General features: G+C 46.9%; 1 protein-coding gene across 1 annotated transcript in view; it reads left to right on the forward strand.

The window, feature by feature from the left end:
* LOC148339303 (chemokine-like protein TAFA-2) overlaps window positions 1–18,650 on the forward strand; it is a 36,039-nt gene continuing 17,389 nt past the window's right edge. The window contains exons 1-2 of the mRNA XM_088290581.1: window positions 1–491; window positions 18,040–18,140. Of these exons, the coding sequence (XP_088146707.1) occupies window positions 18,041–18,140 (100 nt within the window). The 5' untranslated portion in view covers window positions 1–491; window position 18,040. The remainder of the gene's footprint in view (window positions 492–18,039; window positions 18,141–18,650) is intronic.

Raw genomic sequence — 18,650 nt, forward strand, 5'->3', positions numbered from 1 at the left:
CTTCTCGCTCATCCTGCAGGAGGACATCAAGCAAGCAGGCAGGCGAGCTGCCGTCAGATTGGAACAGCGGCACACGACTGCACCGGTACCTTCTCGTCCTTCAAGAAGGATTGTGCAAGCAGCAAAGCCCGATGTGCGGCTTTCGTTTGGATTTTTCGGCCACGGGTGCCGTCGGGCGCCACAACTAAGTTTGCTTCGTGGCCATCTCAGTGCCGAAGGAAAGGAGACAGCTGCCGAACTCTCAGTGGACCTTTTCCCGGGGAGGACAAGCGGGAGGAAAAGCAATCCGGTGCCGCGTCCGTGTCTTTGCAGCTGGGCTGTGGAGGCAGGAGGCGGGAAAGCGGGAGGCGGAAGGCGGGAAAGCGGATTTTTTTTATGCCGCAACGAGACCCGGAAAGCGAGAAAATGACACCGGAGAGGCGATGAGAGCCGCCATGAGAAGAGAAGTCTGCTCTCGGGGCTAACGGAACCAGACCACACCGCACCAACAGGTATGGGCCGTGCCAGTGCGACACGCAAGCACGCACACGCGCGCGCGCACTCTTGGGAATCAGCTCTCTTCTGAGCGCGTTGATTGCGCATCCACCAGAGGGAAAGTGACAAGAAAGTTCATAAACACGTTGCCGCTCGATTAAAATTTATGAAAAAAAAAAGAGCGAGAAGCATCGCGCTGGTGTCATTTTGCCGAGAGGCAAAACAAAAACAAAACCTGCTCTCACTTCTTATTCTTATATTGCAGACTAATGACTGCGGTTGCTTGGGTGTTGCGCACACGTGCACACGCGCACGCGCGCACATACATTTTTTATTATTATTATTATAATTAATTCATTCTTTTCTAACCCAAGTTGTTGTTTGTGTTCTTTATATTACAGCATGCGTCTGTTCAATTTTTCCCAATTGTCATTTACAATTCACAAGTTATTATTTGGACAAAAAATGAATTTATATTGTGAAATCGGTCCGCTAACAATGCTACCGAATAAGATACGCTTGTTGATGTTTGAGTCTCCGGGAAATTCTTTTCATTCTTCTTCTGTCTGTGAGGTCTTGTATTTGGAGTTCATCTCAAATGGCGGTTGACAGGAATGAGGTCAGGTTGTTGTGTTTTTTCAATTTTCTTTCTTTAACGCAGACGACACATCGGCCACCCGCCTGCCTCGTGTTGCGGCCTTTTTCAAGATGGAAGCGACGACTTATTGCAAATGTGCACGTGGGAGGGAAAACGGTCGCATTCGTCGTGATGAAGTTGGGCAGCACAGGCGGCTCACAGTTCTGAGGTTCTCGGTTTGAATCTCGGCTCCTCCCACGTTCCAAAAAGATGCGCTTGAGTTTCACTGAAGACGCTCACATTGTCCAAACGTGACAATGTGAGCGTGACTGCTTGCTTGACGGAAGGGACCGTGCGATTGGATGGCGACCGGTCTCGGCCGGGTGTGGCCTGCTTTGCGTCCAAAGTCAGCTCAGGGAGGCAATGAGGACAAGCCGTGTGTCAAATCATCTGAAGGGAAATCGTTGCAGGGACGTAAAATATCTTTGCGGCGTCTGTGACATTTTTCTGCCTTCTGAACATTCATGCTTTTAAATTGTTTCTCTTTTTTTTTTTTACTTCCTCAAAGTGTCGCCTTGTAACTGCAAACTTTTTTTTTTTTTTTTTTTGACTGCAACAAATCAGGATTTTGCAATTGCAGTTACATTTCGGCACCCAGCTGCTCCTGCTCCCACTTTGCTTTTACAAGCCCGACGAAGAGCGCGAGTGATACGTTGCAATTTAATAAGAGCGAGAAGTTGCCGTGAGATGACTGACAGCAGAGAGTGTCGGAGAGATGAAGCGATTGGCCGATTCGAGGCCGCGGAAGTAACTTCGGTTGTACACCTTCTTCCGTACGGAGCTTTTGCAGATGTCAACATTTTGCTTGCTGCCATTTTTTAAAGGAATTTGCCATTTGGCCAGCAAAGGTGGGAGGGATTTAGTTTTCATTTATATTTGATTTATTTTCTCTTCAACTGGCCTACTTAGTATGAAATGTGACTCCGTTTATAAATTAAGTATTTATTTAGTGTCATCTATATAACATATTTTTTTCTGCTCTGGATGGTAATAGTAACTATTTAGAATGTTGTCAGCTGTGTGGATTAATTGCATCATGAAACATTTGAGGCAAAATGGAGAGCAGTACTTGGCTGCAACCAGCGGAGGCGCTGTTGATTCACTCTTAACTAATTTGTTGTTAAAGAAAAAAAAACGAGCATCGAATTTTTTGAATTTTTCCTATTTTTGTGCATGTATTTTTCGATGTGTAAGTTTAACGAGCTAGCCAACTCTCGGTCACAAAAGCACCAGATAACTTCTGAGGCCAATGTGGAAGGTGTCCAAGTTCAATGTCCAGTGTGAAAGGGCAACTCGACGTGCTTCTTGCGTAGCGTGAAATGGAAATAGCAAGTAGAGACGTGCAAAAGGAGGAAGTGGAAAAGCGCTTTGTAATCACGATTACAGACAAAGCAGAGATACTGGATGAGCGTTTGAATATCTTCGATTCAATCACATCAATTTACGGCTTGAAATGTTTTCGCTTCGATCCGCATCAACGTCTTCTACGATCCGCCTGGTCACATTTTCGTGTTGCGTTAGCATGAGCGCTATCGCTAACATGACTTTTCACATTTGTGTTCAGTGCTTGTACGGTCACATGTTGGCCACGCCCACTTTAATTTATTATTTACCCATCAGTGTGAGAGCAGAAAAAAAAATGTCATCTGCTTCAAGTGATTCAACTCTGGACAAAGTCGGATGTTTTTGTTTTTGTTTTTTTTTTTAACATGAAGAGAAGCTAAATGCATTTGCAGCTTTAATGAATATGAAGATGCTAATTTCCGAAGGATGAATGGAACAAAATGAATGCACTGACGGGGGGGGCGTCTCGTTCACTAATGAGGTTGTTGTTGTTGTTAGTGTTGAGGTGTGTGTGTGTGTAGGGGGGGGGGCTCGCGTGTGTGTGCGCTCACAAGTGTTTTCCACACTTCCCGATGAGACTGCAAAGCATGAAAGTGCAAGTGGCACGTACGGAAGGTTAATAAGAGCGAAATATTCGCGAACGTGGGAGCGCACGTGACTCAGTTTGAATATGAAAGGACTCGCCTGCACGTGCACGTGCATGAACGCTCATGCACGTGCACGTGTGTGCATGTTTGTCCGACATGAGTGATGACGTGTCGCGTATGTGAGCTGAAAGCCATCCATCTCCCTCCGAGTGACTTTGGGGCGCTGCCATTTTCGTTTTCTTTTCATTTGCACACGTCATGACCGTGCACGGCGTCTTTCTCTTGAACATCAAATTTGCCGTCTTAAAAAAAAAAAAATCGTTGGGTCCAAATAGTCTTGGGTTGGTGTTTTCACAACATTTTGGCGTCCGCGAGTATGCGAGCAAAGCTGACAATTGGAAATTGGGCGTACTTTTGAGGATTCAATATTTTAGTCTTTAAAAGTTGTCGGCAAAAATGTCAAACTTTTGTTTTTAAAACCGTACTTTTGGTTGGAATGCGACATATTTTGGACTTTGATGCGGTTATTTTGGATGAGAAGAAAGAGTGCTGCTTTCCTGCTCCCAGAGCTGAGCACTTGAGCCTTTTTTCGAGGTCCGGCCACGACCTCGGAACCGTTCCAACCTCGACCCTGCGGGCATATTCAGAAAACTTGTCTGCCCCCGCCCCCGTTCCGCCCCCGTTCCGCCCCCGTTCCTCTTTCCGTGACACGGTGCTACGTTTGCTTTTATTTCTTCTTGCTCACGTGATCCGCACGTCTCGGTCGATCAGGGAGACTTCGGCCTCAGGTGCTGTTGTCACATGACTCGTTTGTTGGAGCCGTCACATGAAAGCAAACCTTTCAAATGTCATCATTTTTCGCATAAATGGAGAGCGAGAAGCGTTGAGAACGTTTGCCAAACAAAAACATTTACTTTTGCTTGATATGAAATTGGTGGCCAGTTGTACGTCCGTGACTACGTGTCATCTTATTTTAGGTGTCGATCACGAGCCCCGAGAATTTTTGACGAGCGGCGACGGTTCTGACAAAGAAAAAAACAAACGACGGCACTGGACTCGTTACGGCTCGTCGCCACCAGTCCAAAACGCGCAACGAAGCTTTCGTCATCAGGAGCAACGACACATACCTAATTGTGGTGTGTGTGTGTGTGTGTGTGTGTTCTTCCACTGCTCTAAGGGAGAGCTTTTTGTGTGGCCAGTCGTGATTAGGAAGGAAAAGTGAAGAGCAAATGACGTCCCAAAGGCTGCGACATGACACAAGAAAGCCTCCGTTGACTAATTCGAATGAGAACACGCACACACACACACACACGCACACACACACACACACACGTGCTGATATTTTCATGTCCTGTGGCTTGTTGTCCTCCTGCTTGTTGTGCACGTTTCTCTTTCCGTCTTTGATGATGTTCTTTTTAAGTTGGGGCGCTCGTCGAGTTGTCGTCCGCAATGGCGACACGTTCTCAGTTGCAGATTTTCATTGCGCATGAAGCTTCGTGTGTTTCAGCGCGACACACAAAAGCAACTCGTGCCGCCTTATTTTGCCGCCATTTTCTCAATTTCCGCTTTAGTGTCTCGAGTGAGCAGGAATCGCTCCCAGCTTTGGCTAAAGAAAAAAAAAATTAAATGGCGCTTGCACGTCGTTGGAATGTGACGGTTGTTGAGCTGCCGCTGCGTTTGCAAAGTCATTTGATTTTGTTCGGAACTGCACTGAAAGATTGCGGAATGTTGAAAGCGTTGTCACTTGGTTTTACGGCCGCCGTCATTGAGGCCGGACCGACTTCTTTCTGAGCCGTTTGCACATCTCAAAAGGTGTCGCGCAGGGTTCTGGACTAGGCCCGCCACGTCTCACGACATCAACGACATAAAACATACGATGATTTTTTTCTTTGAATGAAATGTCAAAGTGTGGAAGTCTTGAGGAGATATCGACTCCCTGGCCGGCACTTTCCAAGACGAGCGAACGTAATCCACACGGAGCTCCAGCAGGGGGCGCACCTCCGCGCGTCAAGTTTCGGAGCGCCTTCTATCGTGAGATGCGACCCAAGTGTGCTCAGGAGGCCGCGCTGACAGTAATGCAAGCGGGATCATCACGTCCTTCTGCTTTCCCGAGGTGAAAAAGCAAACAGGCAGCGTACTGCTGATTGGCTGCCATCCACCGCACAAGGTGCAGTGGGCGGGCCAATCCGCTTCTGCAGGCAGGGCCGCCAGCACACCAGAGAGAGAGAGAAAGAGTGACGTATGCCGCAGCGAACCAGCGAGCTTCAAATTTACCGGCCTTGAAAGTTATCAAAAAAAAAAAAGAAAGATGCCAATAATAAAATATAAAATGCCAAATATCGGCCCGGCACGAAATACAATTTGTATTTTAATGTATATACAATTGTGCGAGGCCACTAGGGTGCAAAGAAATTTCCGACGGATCGCGTGTAAAAATTGGCTCGCTCCCTCGCCGACGCATGATCATCTCTCCAAAAAAGCCGAGTTGCTGGTTTTGAGTCTTCCCTCAAATGCGATGTGAGCAATTTTGTCCATTTTAGACGACAAAATATATGATTTGTCGTCGTAAAGGGATTTCGTGCATGAGGAGAACACAAGAGTGTCTCAGTTGTCGCGGCAGTGTGAGACGCTCGCCGGGAGTGTTTGAAAGCACAAGAAGAATTCTAATTTGAGCCAATCGGACGGAATCCAACTTTATTAGCATTCCGGTTGACATTTTGCGGCCTCGCGCCTTCCCGGATGCCGCACCTGCGCTCGACATCATTGGGCTTGCATTTTGGCTTTTGGGCCTTTCCCAAATCCTTCCCCCCCTCCCCCAAAAACCTATTTGCCGATCCTCACCGCATTGTTCTGTTTGTTTGACGGCACAGAGATTATTTCGGGGGATTTAGTGGTGAATCTGAGTTGAGGGTAAAACAATAAAATCCCGTCCCTTTTCAAGATGTCACGTGCTTCCCGTCTTAATTCCGTTTGGTGGACTCACAAATCGTCCGACCGTCCTCAAATGAGGTGATGGTGTCTTTAAAAGGTCAAAGGTCAGCTAAGACTTCATGTCATTGTTTTGTGCCGGAGGCTGAAGCGGAATTTCTTTTTCCTGCGCGGAACGTCTTTGAAATTGTTGCTGCACGCGTGGTGCGTCTCACCCAAAGGTGGAGATGTCTGCAATCGCGTTCGGAGGAAACGGATGCCGTTCCATTTAGGCCACAATTACGTAAGCGAAATGTCAACTATTTTGTTCGTACAAAAATATCTTTTGCCAGTACGTGACCCTCCAAGCGTCGGCACAAAAATCGGTTTTACGTTTACGGCTTCTCTCCTCTTTGCGTACAAAATGCAGATTTGACGATTGTGCCACCATTCTTCACCAATCAGGAGTCGGACAGTCGCGCACGTGTCCACGTAGACGCACCACAGCGACGCAAACGCGTCATCGTTCGTCATCGTGTCGAGCGTGTCGACAAGACAACGAGGAACACCTGGACCAGGCACAAAAGTTTGGAGCGTGCTGATTGGCTAACACGAGCGAGGGCGGCGACAAGAGCGCAGTTGGTCGCAATCAGCTTTGATACAAGAAAAAAAAAAAAGGAAAAAGATGAAACCAAAGTCCAAAACCAAAATCAACGGTGTGAATGTGACATTTTTGATTTTTGTCTCATATGTTAGCAAAAGGCAAAGTACGCTTGTTTTAAATAGAAAACGTGCAAAAACGCAAGTGAGTTGAATTGATTTCACTTCCGCCACGGCACGTTTGCACCAGAATTTGCATCACAATTTTGTCCAAATGACGGCTCGGATCTGGAAAACCACAAAAGATAATAATAATATTCCCTCTATTAGTCCCACAATGGGGAAATTTGAGATTGGAACCCAGGCCTCCTGGGGAGACTGGGTCCTGAACGCGGCGCCTTAGACCACTCGGCCATCCTGGCAGCCAAGATGGCTCACTCACTTGGTCAAAGTCGAAGCAGTTGTGGCTCGCTGTCGTATTTCTGCTCGTAACCAAAAAGAAGCGTCAACAAATTTCATCAACTGACCGAAAAACGGAAATGCCGACAAAAGGCGCTGGCAACGACAAGAACAGGAAAAAACAAAACAAGCGAGTGGAACCAACTAAGCAATGCTTGAAGACAAAAAGCAGATGAACTCATCGTCTGTGCGTGCGCGTGACTTGGTTTTGTTGTTCCGGCGGCCTGTCGATCACGAGCGCTTCTTCGTTGCGGCCGCCGATGAACCGAAGCGAGCGTGTCGTTGAGCCGACGGGCGAAACATGGCCGCACCGAGGAAACGTTTGCTTTGGCCGAGCCGTTTGGATTTGCTATCGAGTGAGCGCCGGTGTGGGCGTGAGCGCGAGTGTTGGGCCACGCTGAGAGAGATTGATTTCCGCCGTGTTGCTTGGAAGCGCTCGCCAACAGCTGCCTGCTGAGCTACTTGTGTTCCCGCAACAAAAAAGCTTGTCTGGCTTCCTCCTGCAAAGCGTGTCACCAGCGTCGCTCTCGCCGCTTGGCTCGCCGCTTGGCTCGGCTTGGCCCGGCTTTTCCCGCTTTCACCTGCTTCCGTTCTGGCTTCTCTCTATTTCTGCTCTCAAGTGGTGCGCAAAGACAATATTTTCCCTCTTCCGCCGAGTAATAACATTGAGTCATGACGGCTTTCTTGGCTCGGTGTGTCTGTAGTGTTTCTGCTCACTAAGACCAGCGCAATATACCGTGGTCTCCAAGAACCGGGCCGTGGACCATTTTGGACAAGTCCGCGGCAGGCTAAACAGATGAAAGAAATAAAAAAAAACTTTGGACTACGTCGGTCTCGGAGTCTTGACGCGTTTCAAGATGCCAATTGTTTAACTCACATTCCGCCAATATCAAAGCCACACGTGAGCAAAATGAGTACGACAACGTGCAAAGCCCACTCGTTACACCCAAACAACACATGGAAACCCCCCCAAGACCCCCCGTTGACTTGGTCTACACTTTTCGAAATTGCAACATTGAAATAAACAATTTCAATAGAACGTCCACATTTTGAACTCAAGAATACTCCCGATCGTATTCGACCATGCAAAAGGACAACTATTTGAACAATGTTATATATAATATTGTTAACTCGAATAAATTATTTTTACAATGATGCCAATTTTGTCATTATTGAGTGTTGAATTTTCATTAATTGCACAGCCCTACTGTAAAAGTCCACACATTGTCTACACGCTATTTCACTAGCTTGACAACACCCCCCGCCCCCCCCACACACACACAGATGTTGTTGCTGTAGCGTTTGGATACGATTCTTCAATCAGAACACGGTAAACCAAATCGAGGCAGGAAAAATCTGCCGAAATCACAAGTGGATTATTTGATTTTCAACGTAAGCATCTTCAGTGGACACCAAAAGCCACGCAAAGCCAGGCCGCCGCTTCTCACAAATTCATATCTCCGTTCTTCAACTTGAAGAAAAATACGCGAGAGGTCGCAATTCGTACGCTAAATGTATTCAGTCTCTCATGCACAGCTTGTATCCACTTCAACCTTTGTGTGTGTGTGTGTGTGCATAGGCTGATATGCTGAGAGAGGGATTTGGGGGATGAGAGTGAAGCTGTGAACAATTTCTGTCACCGATTCACCCTGGTTACGCAATCCAGTGAAAACTTTACAGCTTTTACAATCAATGCCAACACGAAACATTGAAACAGTTGCCACAATTTTGAGCGGAAATGTCGGCATCATCGTCATCGTCGTCGTCGTCATCGTCATCGTCGTCATTGTCATCGTCGTCATTGTCATCGTCGTCGTCGTCGTCGTCGTCGTCATCGTCATCGTCGTCATTGTGGTGGTTTACAATGCATAAATTCTTGAAGTGCGAATTTTCTCTCACAACAATTTACGTGATGGACACGGTGAGTCGACATCCAAGTTTGATTTGTTGTTTGACGCGCTCATCATTAAAAACACGCAGCAGTGAAATGAAATGAAATGTAAATTCCAATATTCATTGCGGGCTCACAAAAAAATGAATACAAGTAAATGTTTGTTGGGTGGAAAGCAGTCCTCTGTAATCGTGTGCGGCAATCTGTAATTAATCAGCATGTAAAGAATAAAAACGTTTGGGTCACATTTGGTACTTTTTTTTCGTGGACATTTTCGTTCTATTCGAGCCAAAATTCTGAGAGGAAAAAACAACAACTAACAAAATTGGGCGATTTTGCACAAAACGCAAACGGGTGTGTCGGTCCGCTTTTTGCCTGCAAATCATTTGAAGGCAACTGTTTTTAGAGTGCAAAGGAGAGAAAAAAAACAAACAAACCTTCAATTGGCAATTTGGCAATCATCGAACGATGGACGCCGCGGCTTTTGCTTTCGCGACCCGACCGTCGATAAGCGGCAGCTGATGGACGATCGCATGGACGGACGTTAGCAAGAAGCTCAAAGGACCGATCGGAAGCAAAGCGCAAGATGGAATTGTCTTGAAGTTTGTGCCGTTTGACAACAAACTTGCGCTTTGATTCGATTGGAAAGCTCGAAGACTCAAATTCTTGCTCGTGTGTCAAAGCCCAAAAACCGACGGAGGTTGTTGTTGTCCTCTGCTTTGGGAATTGGGGAAAATCTGCATAACAAGCGCGTAGAGCGGAACACACACACACACACACACACACTCTCTTCATAAGCTCTGTTCAATTACGCAAAGAGAAAAGTGGTCGTCCTTGACATTTAAGCAGCTAACATGAAGTCATCAACGTCACTCCATTTTCAAATCAGGGCCAAGATCAGCAAAGCGTTTGCTTCGCCGTTTGATTGCCAGTCTTGCGGGCACAAAAGCAAGAAAAAAAACCCAACAAAACGCTTGCTCAAAATTGTGTTTTTGGCTTCCCGATTAGGCTCACGAAATCCTCTTCCACATTCCCGTTTCTCGCCACCCAGGACAGACGGAGGCCGCCTGCCGCGCCAGAGGTGGCATGCGCGTCGGGGCAAGGTTGAGCCGGTTCGCTCTTTAATCTCCAACAAATTCCCACCACCTGGCCCCGCGGCGCCCAATCCGGCAAACGCCACCGCGGCCGTGCAAAAAAAGGCCTCGGTCGGCAAAAGCTGCCGTTCTCGAACATCGTTAATTTGTTGTCCAAAACTGAAAAATTGTACAACATCCAAAAAGATGATTTTGCAGAGCAACACCATCACAGTCAAAAGAAAAATATTGTCAAAAAAAACAGAACAACCCCCCCCCTCCTCAAAATAAACCAACTAGTTGCAGTTTTAGCTTTTTATTCTGCCTTGCTTTGAAATTTGAAAACATGCTGAGTCGCGACAGAGCGATTGATTGTTTTCAGGGCTGATTAACATGTCAAAGCTTTTTTAAAGAAAGTTTGAAAAGTCTTGAAAAGGCGCTTGCTGGTTTCTTTTGGTTGATTTCAATTTGAAATGTTAAATTGTGCTGCAATGTTGAAGTGGACAATTAGCATTCGCCACATTTGCGCATCTCGGTTGGATTGCATTTTTCACAATTATTATTTTTGTCAAAAATGGAGGGCCGGGTGGTGCGCTCTTCTCATTTGAGTCGGTGATGCTTTGGAGTGAAGCTTCAAATTTGCTTGATGAACCAGTTGTGGTATTTTTGGACTCCTCTCTGTTCAACATTGGGCTGAAAGCACAACCCCTCGTCCTTTTCAAAACAACAGTGCCATCAAGAGAACTCCAAAATTCGGCAGCCGGTTCATGAAGCCAATTGGAAGTTTTATTTTTCCATCATGAGTGCTTTGTAAACATGTGTGTGTGTGCGTGCGCGTGTGTGTGACTTGCGGGGAGCGAGTGTGCTCGGCCAAGTATTATGAAGTCAAATTACAGAGAGTGTGCGTAACATCTGCCCCGACTGAGCGGATGTCCAACACAAAAAGGTCACCGTCGCGCTCCAGATGTCAAAATGGAGGATTGACAAAATAAGTTGGCCCGATTTTGCTTTTTTTGTCCTTTTTGGGTGGAATGACGGACACGAAATGGGAAGAACAACGAAAACGAAGCGAGTCGTCGTTCCTCCGATCAATAAAAGTTGTTTGCATTTTCTCCGAAGCGGCAAATGAAACTTTGAAAATTTGAAATGGAGCGGACTGACGTCTACTTGAAGTAGGAAATATTCGAGTGACGACGAAAAAAAAAAACCCTCCCTCGTGACCTTTTGGTGGGCGCAACACGCGAGCTGTTTGTGCAAGTCCACTAATTATAATTCTAGACTAGCAAAGTGCGTTACCATGGCAACGGCAGAGGCAGCATCCATTTTGACCGGCCAGACGCTGGGATACAAATTCCTCCGATCATTTTCATTCCTCGTGGATTGATCCAAGCACGTTTTGTCGCGTGAAGCAACATTTCCTTCCAGACGTGAATGCGCGCTTATCGTCCACGTTGGACCTCAAAAGGCATCGCTTTGACTCGGTTTCCGTTCACTTGACAAGCCCAAAGAACGGAAAGTTCCGCGTTTGCTTTGTCATCGACTGTAGTAAGGCTGTTGGATTTTTCCCAAAAAGAAAAAATCTTCATTATTTTCTCTTATTTTCCGAGGGTTGGAAATTGTTTTATCGAGCAGTCTTAGCCTGAAGCTTCAATTGTCTTCATTCGTTTCTTTTAGTGTCAACTTTTCACTCTGGCGGTCACTAATTCTTGACTGGTTTTCGTTCTCCATCACCTGGCGGAGGAGGTTCACGGTTTGTCTAAATCGTTCGGCGCCAGCTCGCGAAGGCCATCCCAATTTGCGTGCGTGTGCTAAATGTTCCAGTTGAGCAGACGTCTCGGCTCTGCCAAAGATATTTCCGCGTGACCTTACGTGAGCCGCTGTGAGGCCACGACGACGACCGCGCACCCGCGTCGCTGCGCCAACACACACGACGCAAATAAAATCACACGTCGCGATTTTGGAATGGGATCATTTTGATGACTCGCTCGGGTGTGGATTTGCATGCGTGTGTGTGTGTGTGCGTGTGTGTGTGTGTGTGTGTGTGTGTGTCACAGAAGGCCATCTGTTTTGGGTGCACTGAAAAGAGCATCGGCGGAAGCTACGAAGGACATTCGAAACACACACACACACACACACATGGCGTGCACATCCAAGATAGATGTCAATTCATTTGACGCTGCTAGTGATCACGTCTCCATTTATCAGGTCGCTTCCTGCGGCTGTTGGCTGACCTCCAAAACGTATCGCCGTGTCACAGCAGAATGCCAATGAAACAACAACCGCGGCAAATAAAAAAAGAGAAAAACAAAGAAATTGCGTTGTCTGGCATGGCCTGTTTGATTTTGCTTCTTTTTGCACATTTCCACGGCGTTCCCGAACAATCGAAATCTTCCGAATCACGCCAAGAAATTGCAAAAAGGATTCACGCAAGATGACACGCCGTCGTGGAAATTTGGAGTTGATATTTTGGAATGAAAGTGGAACTATTTTGGACGGCCGGCGTGCGAGCCCCGTCGAGACCACCCAAGCAGATGCTCGATTCACCAAAGGATGCATTTAGGGCACGGAAACGCAGTCGGCCGAAGTGTTTTACGGGACAAACCGTCTTCTGATCTTACGAAGAAAAAAAAAAAAAGCTGGACATTCCTTCCGATGAAAAAAGTCACTTTGGCGTTCTCCTTTCACCTCCTCCGTTTGATCCTTTTCCAATTTGGTTGTCCTCTTTTTTTTTTTTGTCTCCACGCGGCGCAAGCAACTTGCGGACGTTTTGAGTCGGGCTAGCGTGCCGCTTTTTGCGGCCGTGCGCAACACGAAGCCACCCGGAGGTCAAACGGACGATTCGGGACGACTTGGAGCTTTTGCAAGCGGGCAACTTCAGCGCTCGCTCGCTCGACTTGTGATGAATGAATGAATGGATGAATGAATGCATTTTTAAAGTTTTCTCGCCGACAAATTAGAGTAGAGCGACGGCCCGCTCGCTCACCACTTCAGGCAACGGTGGCGTCATTTTGCGGCACGGAAGACGTCCTTTCAAATGGATCCATTCCATCCGCAGCTGGAAAATGCTTGCGAGGAATTCTCAAAGTTTGGGGCTTTTACCTCACAACCCGTTTGAAATGGTTTGTAAAACATACTTAGTGCATAGCTGTCACGTGTGTGGCACGCGAGCGCTTCTGATGGCTCATCACGTTTTTCGCAATGTCGTGCTCTGTTTGACCTCGGGCTGTTTTTGGGGCGGCCGCGGAACCTCGCAGACGAGCGATTTGTCCTGACGCGGGGAGCGTCCCTTGAGGTGAAACAAGTTCTCCAGGTTAGCGAGAGCCGCGGATGGATGGAGCGTGACACCGCGGGTTGGCTCCGATCAAGTTTTGGGGACGTGTTGGGGGACACGCGGAAGACGTGCGGACGTGGCAGGAAGAGGCAAAAGCTGATTTGGAAGATGAGAATGTCAAGTCTGAGATGCGCGTTCTGCTGGAGTCGGTCAAAAACTTCTTTTAATGAGAGCGTGTTGGTGTGCGCACGCACACACCGCGCCATTTATTTCGGGGGGGGGGGGGGCGTTAAATTTGAGGTTTCATTCTGAGCCACTGGCCTCTTCTACAAGCCACATGAAGTGCATTCAAAAGGACAAATGGATGGAGAAGGTGAAACACACAAGCTACACGAAAAAGAAAACGTGCTCGTGCACGTGCACGAGCACGTGCACGTGCACGAGCACGCTTGTGGCTGTACTTGGGGACACTTGTCCAGCCGAATCCTCTCGAGCTTGCAATTAGCTCGAAAAGACCGCGGCAAGCGAGGAGAATCCTCCGATATGTCCGAGAAAGACGCACATTTGCTCTGACGTTTCAATTTGCAATTTAGATGCCGGCTTTTTGTTTTATTTTCCCGATACAATCCAATCCAACTTCTTTTCTCAAGCGCTTTTCACAACCGCTGGCGCTCTAATAATTCGCTTTCCGTATGGTGTCATCGAAATGAGCGGGAAATTAGAACACAAATTAAAAGACAAACAATGGCTAACAGCAGAACAGCGACGGTTATGCCAAAGAATACAAATGTGTGTTCAAACGAGGACACATGAGATAAAGAAGACGCGTTTCCGTAGCGACCGAGCTCACGGAACGCGTCGTGTCGCCAGAGAAATTCGCCACTGTTGCCAATGAAGCCGCTCCAATTTTTTGTGTTGCAATTGCGGAACGAACGTCTCATGCTAGGCTCCAAAGTGTGTCATTGGGCGCCGTTTTAGTAACGCCCCCCCCCCCAAAAAAGAAAATCGGAAACGAAATGGTGAAAAACAATTCAATGCTACCTGCACGCGAAGGTGCAACAATTAATCGATTCAATTTAATATTTATGGCTGAGAATTTCAGAATCTCAGCTGTAAATTGTTGTAATCCTCCCCGGAAAAACACGGCAACAGCAAATTTTTATTATCAGGCTTCATGAGGCTCAAAATCGATTTCAAAACTTTTTTTTTTGAAGCAAATCTTGTTTTGGAGTTTTCATTCTTGGTTTGACCGACAAAAGCGAGCGAATTTCCATTGTTCAGAAATATGACTAAATATATTCCTGCAGTACAAATATTATTGCGATGAAAACCAGATTTGTGAGTCAGCAAAAAGTCAAAAACCTTTCTTGCATCTCACATGAAAACATTTTGCATAATCTGCAATTATTTGTTGGTCAGGTTTCGGTTTTCGGCATGGCGGAGGACCCAAATGCAGAGAATGGCTTTCACAATGACCAAAGAACTGAGAAAATGAAAGTCCAAAACAAGAATCAAAGTAACCAAACAAATAGTCAAAAAGCAACTTGGACTTGGCGTGGAAAAAAAAAAAAGTTTCTGGACATCACCGCCAGAGAAACAAACAACGACGCGGACGACGAAAGCGACACGACAAGAAGTGAAGGCAAACAAAACAAGGAACCAAATTTAAAGAAATTGACGAGACAACGAGGAACACCTGGACAAGAGGGAGCCGATTGGCTACGACACGAGAGGGGGCGGCAACCAGCACAGGTGGACACAATAAGCTTAACGAGGCGGAAGACACGAAGGAACAAGACAAAACATGAAACGAACGTCAAAAACCAAAATCAACACATTTTGATGGCGCATTTTCACAACTTTGGAAAACAATCGGCCACACTTTTGGCCATTTTCCGGCGCGTTACGGAGCAAACCAGGAACCGATTCGTAATCGATGTTTGTTCACCATCAATTTGGAAGAACAATTGATGTTTTTTTTTTTTTACACTGTCCGTTTGAACGAACGTTTTGTTTTTGACTGAAGAGAACAAGAGTTAAACGTTTTTTTCAACGAAATAATCGACAGAACTATCAATTATTAAAAGAACTGCAAACGGAATATTTGCGAGTTGTCGATCTCTCGTCGATGTTCTCTTCATTTTGATTTTCCGCTCATATTGGTCTCGTCTCTTTCGGACCTTCAACTCCCAAATGCGTGTTTCTGTTGCTTCGAACGGATGTTGCCGATGGAAAGCCAATTCCAGTCCACTTTTTTTTGGGAAGTCGAAAAATGCCTGCGGGATGTCGCTCCACTTTTAGCAAGAATGCATACAAACATGCACGCTCAGAAAAAGCGCCGAGATATGAAGAGGAGGCTGACGAGGCGTGCGGAAGGGGGGGGGGAGTTGCATTCCAACGGGACTAATTAGACGAGTGGAACAGACTGCACAAGTCATCAGAGACCAGCACAAATTCTGCTTTTCTTTTCTCGGAGTCGGTGGGATTGATGAAAGCAACATCACGCGGGCTTGCACGAGCCACGGCGGCTTCGTCGCCGCCATTTTGCCCGGCAGAGCTCATCGCGCCGTGGCGACTTCACGACGTGACATCTTACTGCTGTAAACAATATTCAAAGCGCGATGTCCTTTAATATTTGGCGCGCTCTGGAGACGAGATGCCACTTTGGGCGGGATTTCGATTCGCGGCCTCACTCGATGCTAATGGAGGCAACGGTCCGCCATGTGCCGCTCTCTTCTTCGGTGGCCGTGACATGTGACACGGCGCAGGACGCAGGACGCATGGCAAAGCCTCCTTGTGCTCTGTGGCAGACACTTGTCAATGAAATGGCGCATCATTGCAGTGGCGAGGCGGCAGGCGCGGTTGTCGACCACGTGAGGATGAGCACAAAGTGACGAATGAAGAAAAAGGCAACAAATGTGTCAATAAAACATCCGTGCGTGCGTGTGATGCCCCGTGGAGGCCGCAAAGCCTCTCCGCCTGTGTGGCTTCGCCGCTTCCCTCGGCTGGAGAAAGGTTTGGCATATCCCGATGAGTGGCGCTCGCCGCTTCAAGGCTCAACGCGCATCCGGCAGGCCTCAGAAGAGACGTTTGACGTTTGTGGCGCGCGGCTGAAAACAAACATGCGAGTCGCTTGCGGGAAGGTTTGAAGCGCTCCGATGGAATGCTGACGGGATGAAAACGATGATCGCGGCACCAAAGATATTTTTTGCGTTGAGCGCTTTCCAATGTTGAACAACAAGTTCTTCATTCAACAGAATTAAAAAAAAAAAAAAGCACGAGCCAGCTCTTTGGACCATTCATTTATTTGTTGCAACGCGAACAAAACAAACATTTTGGTCTTTTTCAACTCTACATGAGACGGCAATATTTGTAAGATTTGAATATTTGTTGTCGTGAACATCGAATTGCAAATCCATCCGATCTCGCGGAAGCGTATTTCCGCTCCGAGCGAGTGGCGTCATTTGTTCCAAACATCCGTTCAAAATAAACAAATAATAATTTGTATGCCACTTCCTGCAGACCTCGCCACTGGCGGAAGATTTTCTCCGCCCAAAAATCAACTCGTAATGATTAATTCTTGAGTTAGTTGTGCATATCATCCACAAGAATATTGTGGGCGTCGGCTAGTATGAGAACGGAGTAAGCGCAACTTAGTCGTGTCTGCCATCTAGCGGTGGACGCTGATATTACAACCACAAACGACAGTCGATGTTTTTTTCCGTGATTTTCTCCATATTCACGATTATGGAATATTTATCAGCGAAGAATTATTTGGGTTTGTCGCCTCCCAATTTTTAAATTTCTTTTTAATGAATCAAGAGGCAACTCAGCGTGGCCGTCAGTTGCTCATCGCAGCGTTAGCGTGGCAGAACTCCGCGAACGCCGACGGAGACGACAAAAATGCTCATTTGCGCCACTCTGGGAACCCAAATATGCAAAAATAACATTTCTCAAAGATTTTTCAATGTTGCCGTTTTGGTTAATTTTTACATAATCAGAGCAATGCGCAGGACACTTTGCCTTTTTTTTACTGGCCTCAATTTCCAGTAATTATGAATCGTGACTTGGCAACGTCAACAAGCTTCCCGAAGTTTCCCGAGTTGACGAAAGAAGTTTTTGTCTTTGTTGTTTGCGATTTTGTATTTTTTTTTTCCAAAATGGAAGCGTCGGTCCTCGTCGTCGCCGCTCAACATTTTGATGTAAACACCTGCTGTCGTCTCGCGCTTTCAGGGACAGCGAAAGATAATTGATTTTTCTCTGAAATGAAATGGCTCCGTTTCGTTTTGGAATCTTGCGCTTTCTGACCGCTCGTGTTTTGTCTGAGCGAGGTTGCGAAACGGGCTTGCTTCGAGAGGACGCTGCTCTTTATTTAGCAGATGCCAGCTATTTGCTACCCTCACACTCACGCACACTCACGCACACACACGCACGCACGCACGCACACGCACAAGAGAACCTGACTCATCTCCGCTTTTGATGTTGACCTTGTTCTCGTTGGCCGCCAACACGGGAAATGAAAGAAAGAACCTTAATCTTTTTCTTTCCATCTCGTCATCTTTTCATTGTCGCTCTGCCGTCTGCCGTCTCCTCCGTGTGAACATTTAGGCAGACAAAATGTTTTTTTTTTTTTTGGTTTGTCTTTTGCTGCGAGGTCGTGCTTGTTTTGTTTGACCGTGTTCCAGTTTTCTGCAAACGACGCCAAGCGAGGACGTTGACGCGCATTTCTGCCAAGTGGAAGTGCGATCTCTGACAAAGTGTGCGTGTATCCCCCCCCCCCCCCTCTTTTCTGGCAGAATGCGTGAGCGGGGCCCTTGGATGTGCGCAGTCGGTGTGTGGAGTCTCCTGCTGTCACTTTGTCTGGCCTCCGTCACGCAGGCACATCGGAGTCACACAGGTAGGGTGCCCCCCCCCCCCAAAAAAAACGAAGGCCTTGATTGATTGATTGATTTTTTGCAATCTTGTGTAAATGCGGCCCGAGAGCGGCCGGTCGGTTTGAGTTGTTAAAAAAATCATTTGAGGATATTTGCCCAAAAATCTTTTTGCACCCTCGCGTCTCCTCCCGTGAAGAGAAAACGGAGCAATTTGCTTGTCAACAAAGCGGAAACGAAATCCAGGGAAGATGAAAAACGAAAGTGAAGACCAACGAGGCCCAACGCCTCGCACGTTTTCGATTTTGCTTCAAAGCGCTCGCAACAAACAACGTTTGCTTCTGGTGGTCACCGAAAAGTTTGACGCAATATTTGGTTTTCCCGCTCACAAAGTCTTGACTTGTTTTGCTTCCAATTGTAAAGAAATCCTTCCAATCTGCTTGGCGGGTGGCTGCGTTTCGCTCGCTCGCTCGCTTCTAATCTGCAACGACATCATCACAAGAGTGTCGGCGCTTTTTTCCTGTCTTGGCCAATCG

Source organism: Idiotropiscis lumnitzeri, chromosome 3, assembly GCF_059441095.1.
Source record: "Idiotropiscis lumnitzeri isolate Australia: NSW breed Sydney's pygmy pipehorse chromosome 3, RoL_Ilum_1.0, whole genome shotgun sequence".
Lineage (NCBI taxonomy): Eukaryota > Metazoa > Chordata > Actinopteri > Syngnathiformes > Syngnathidae > Idiotropiscis > Idiotropiscis lumnitzeri.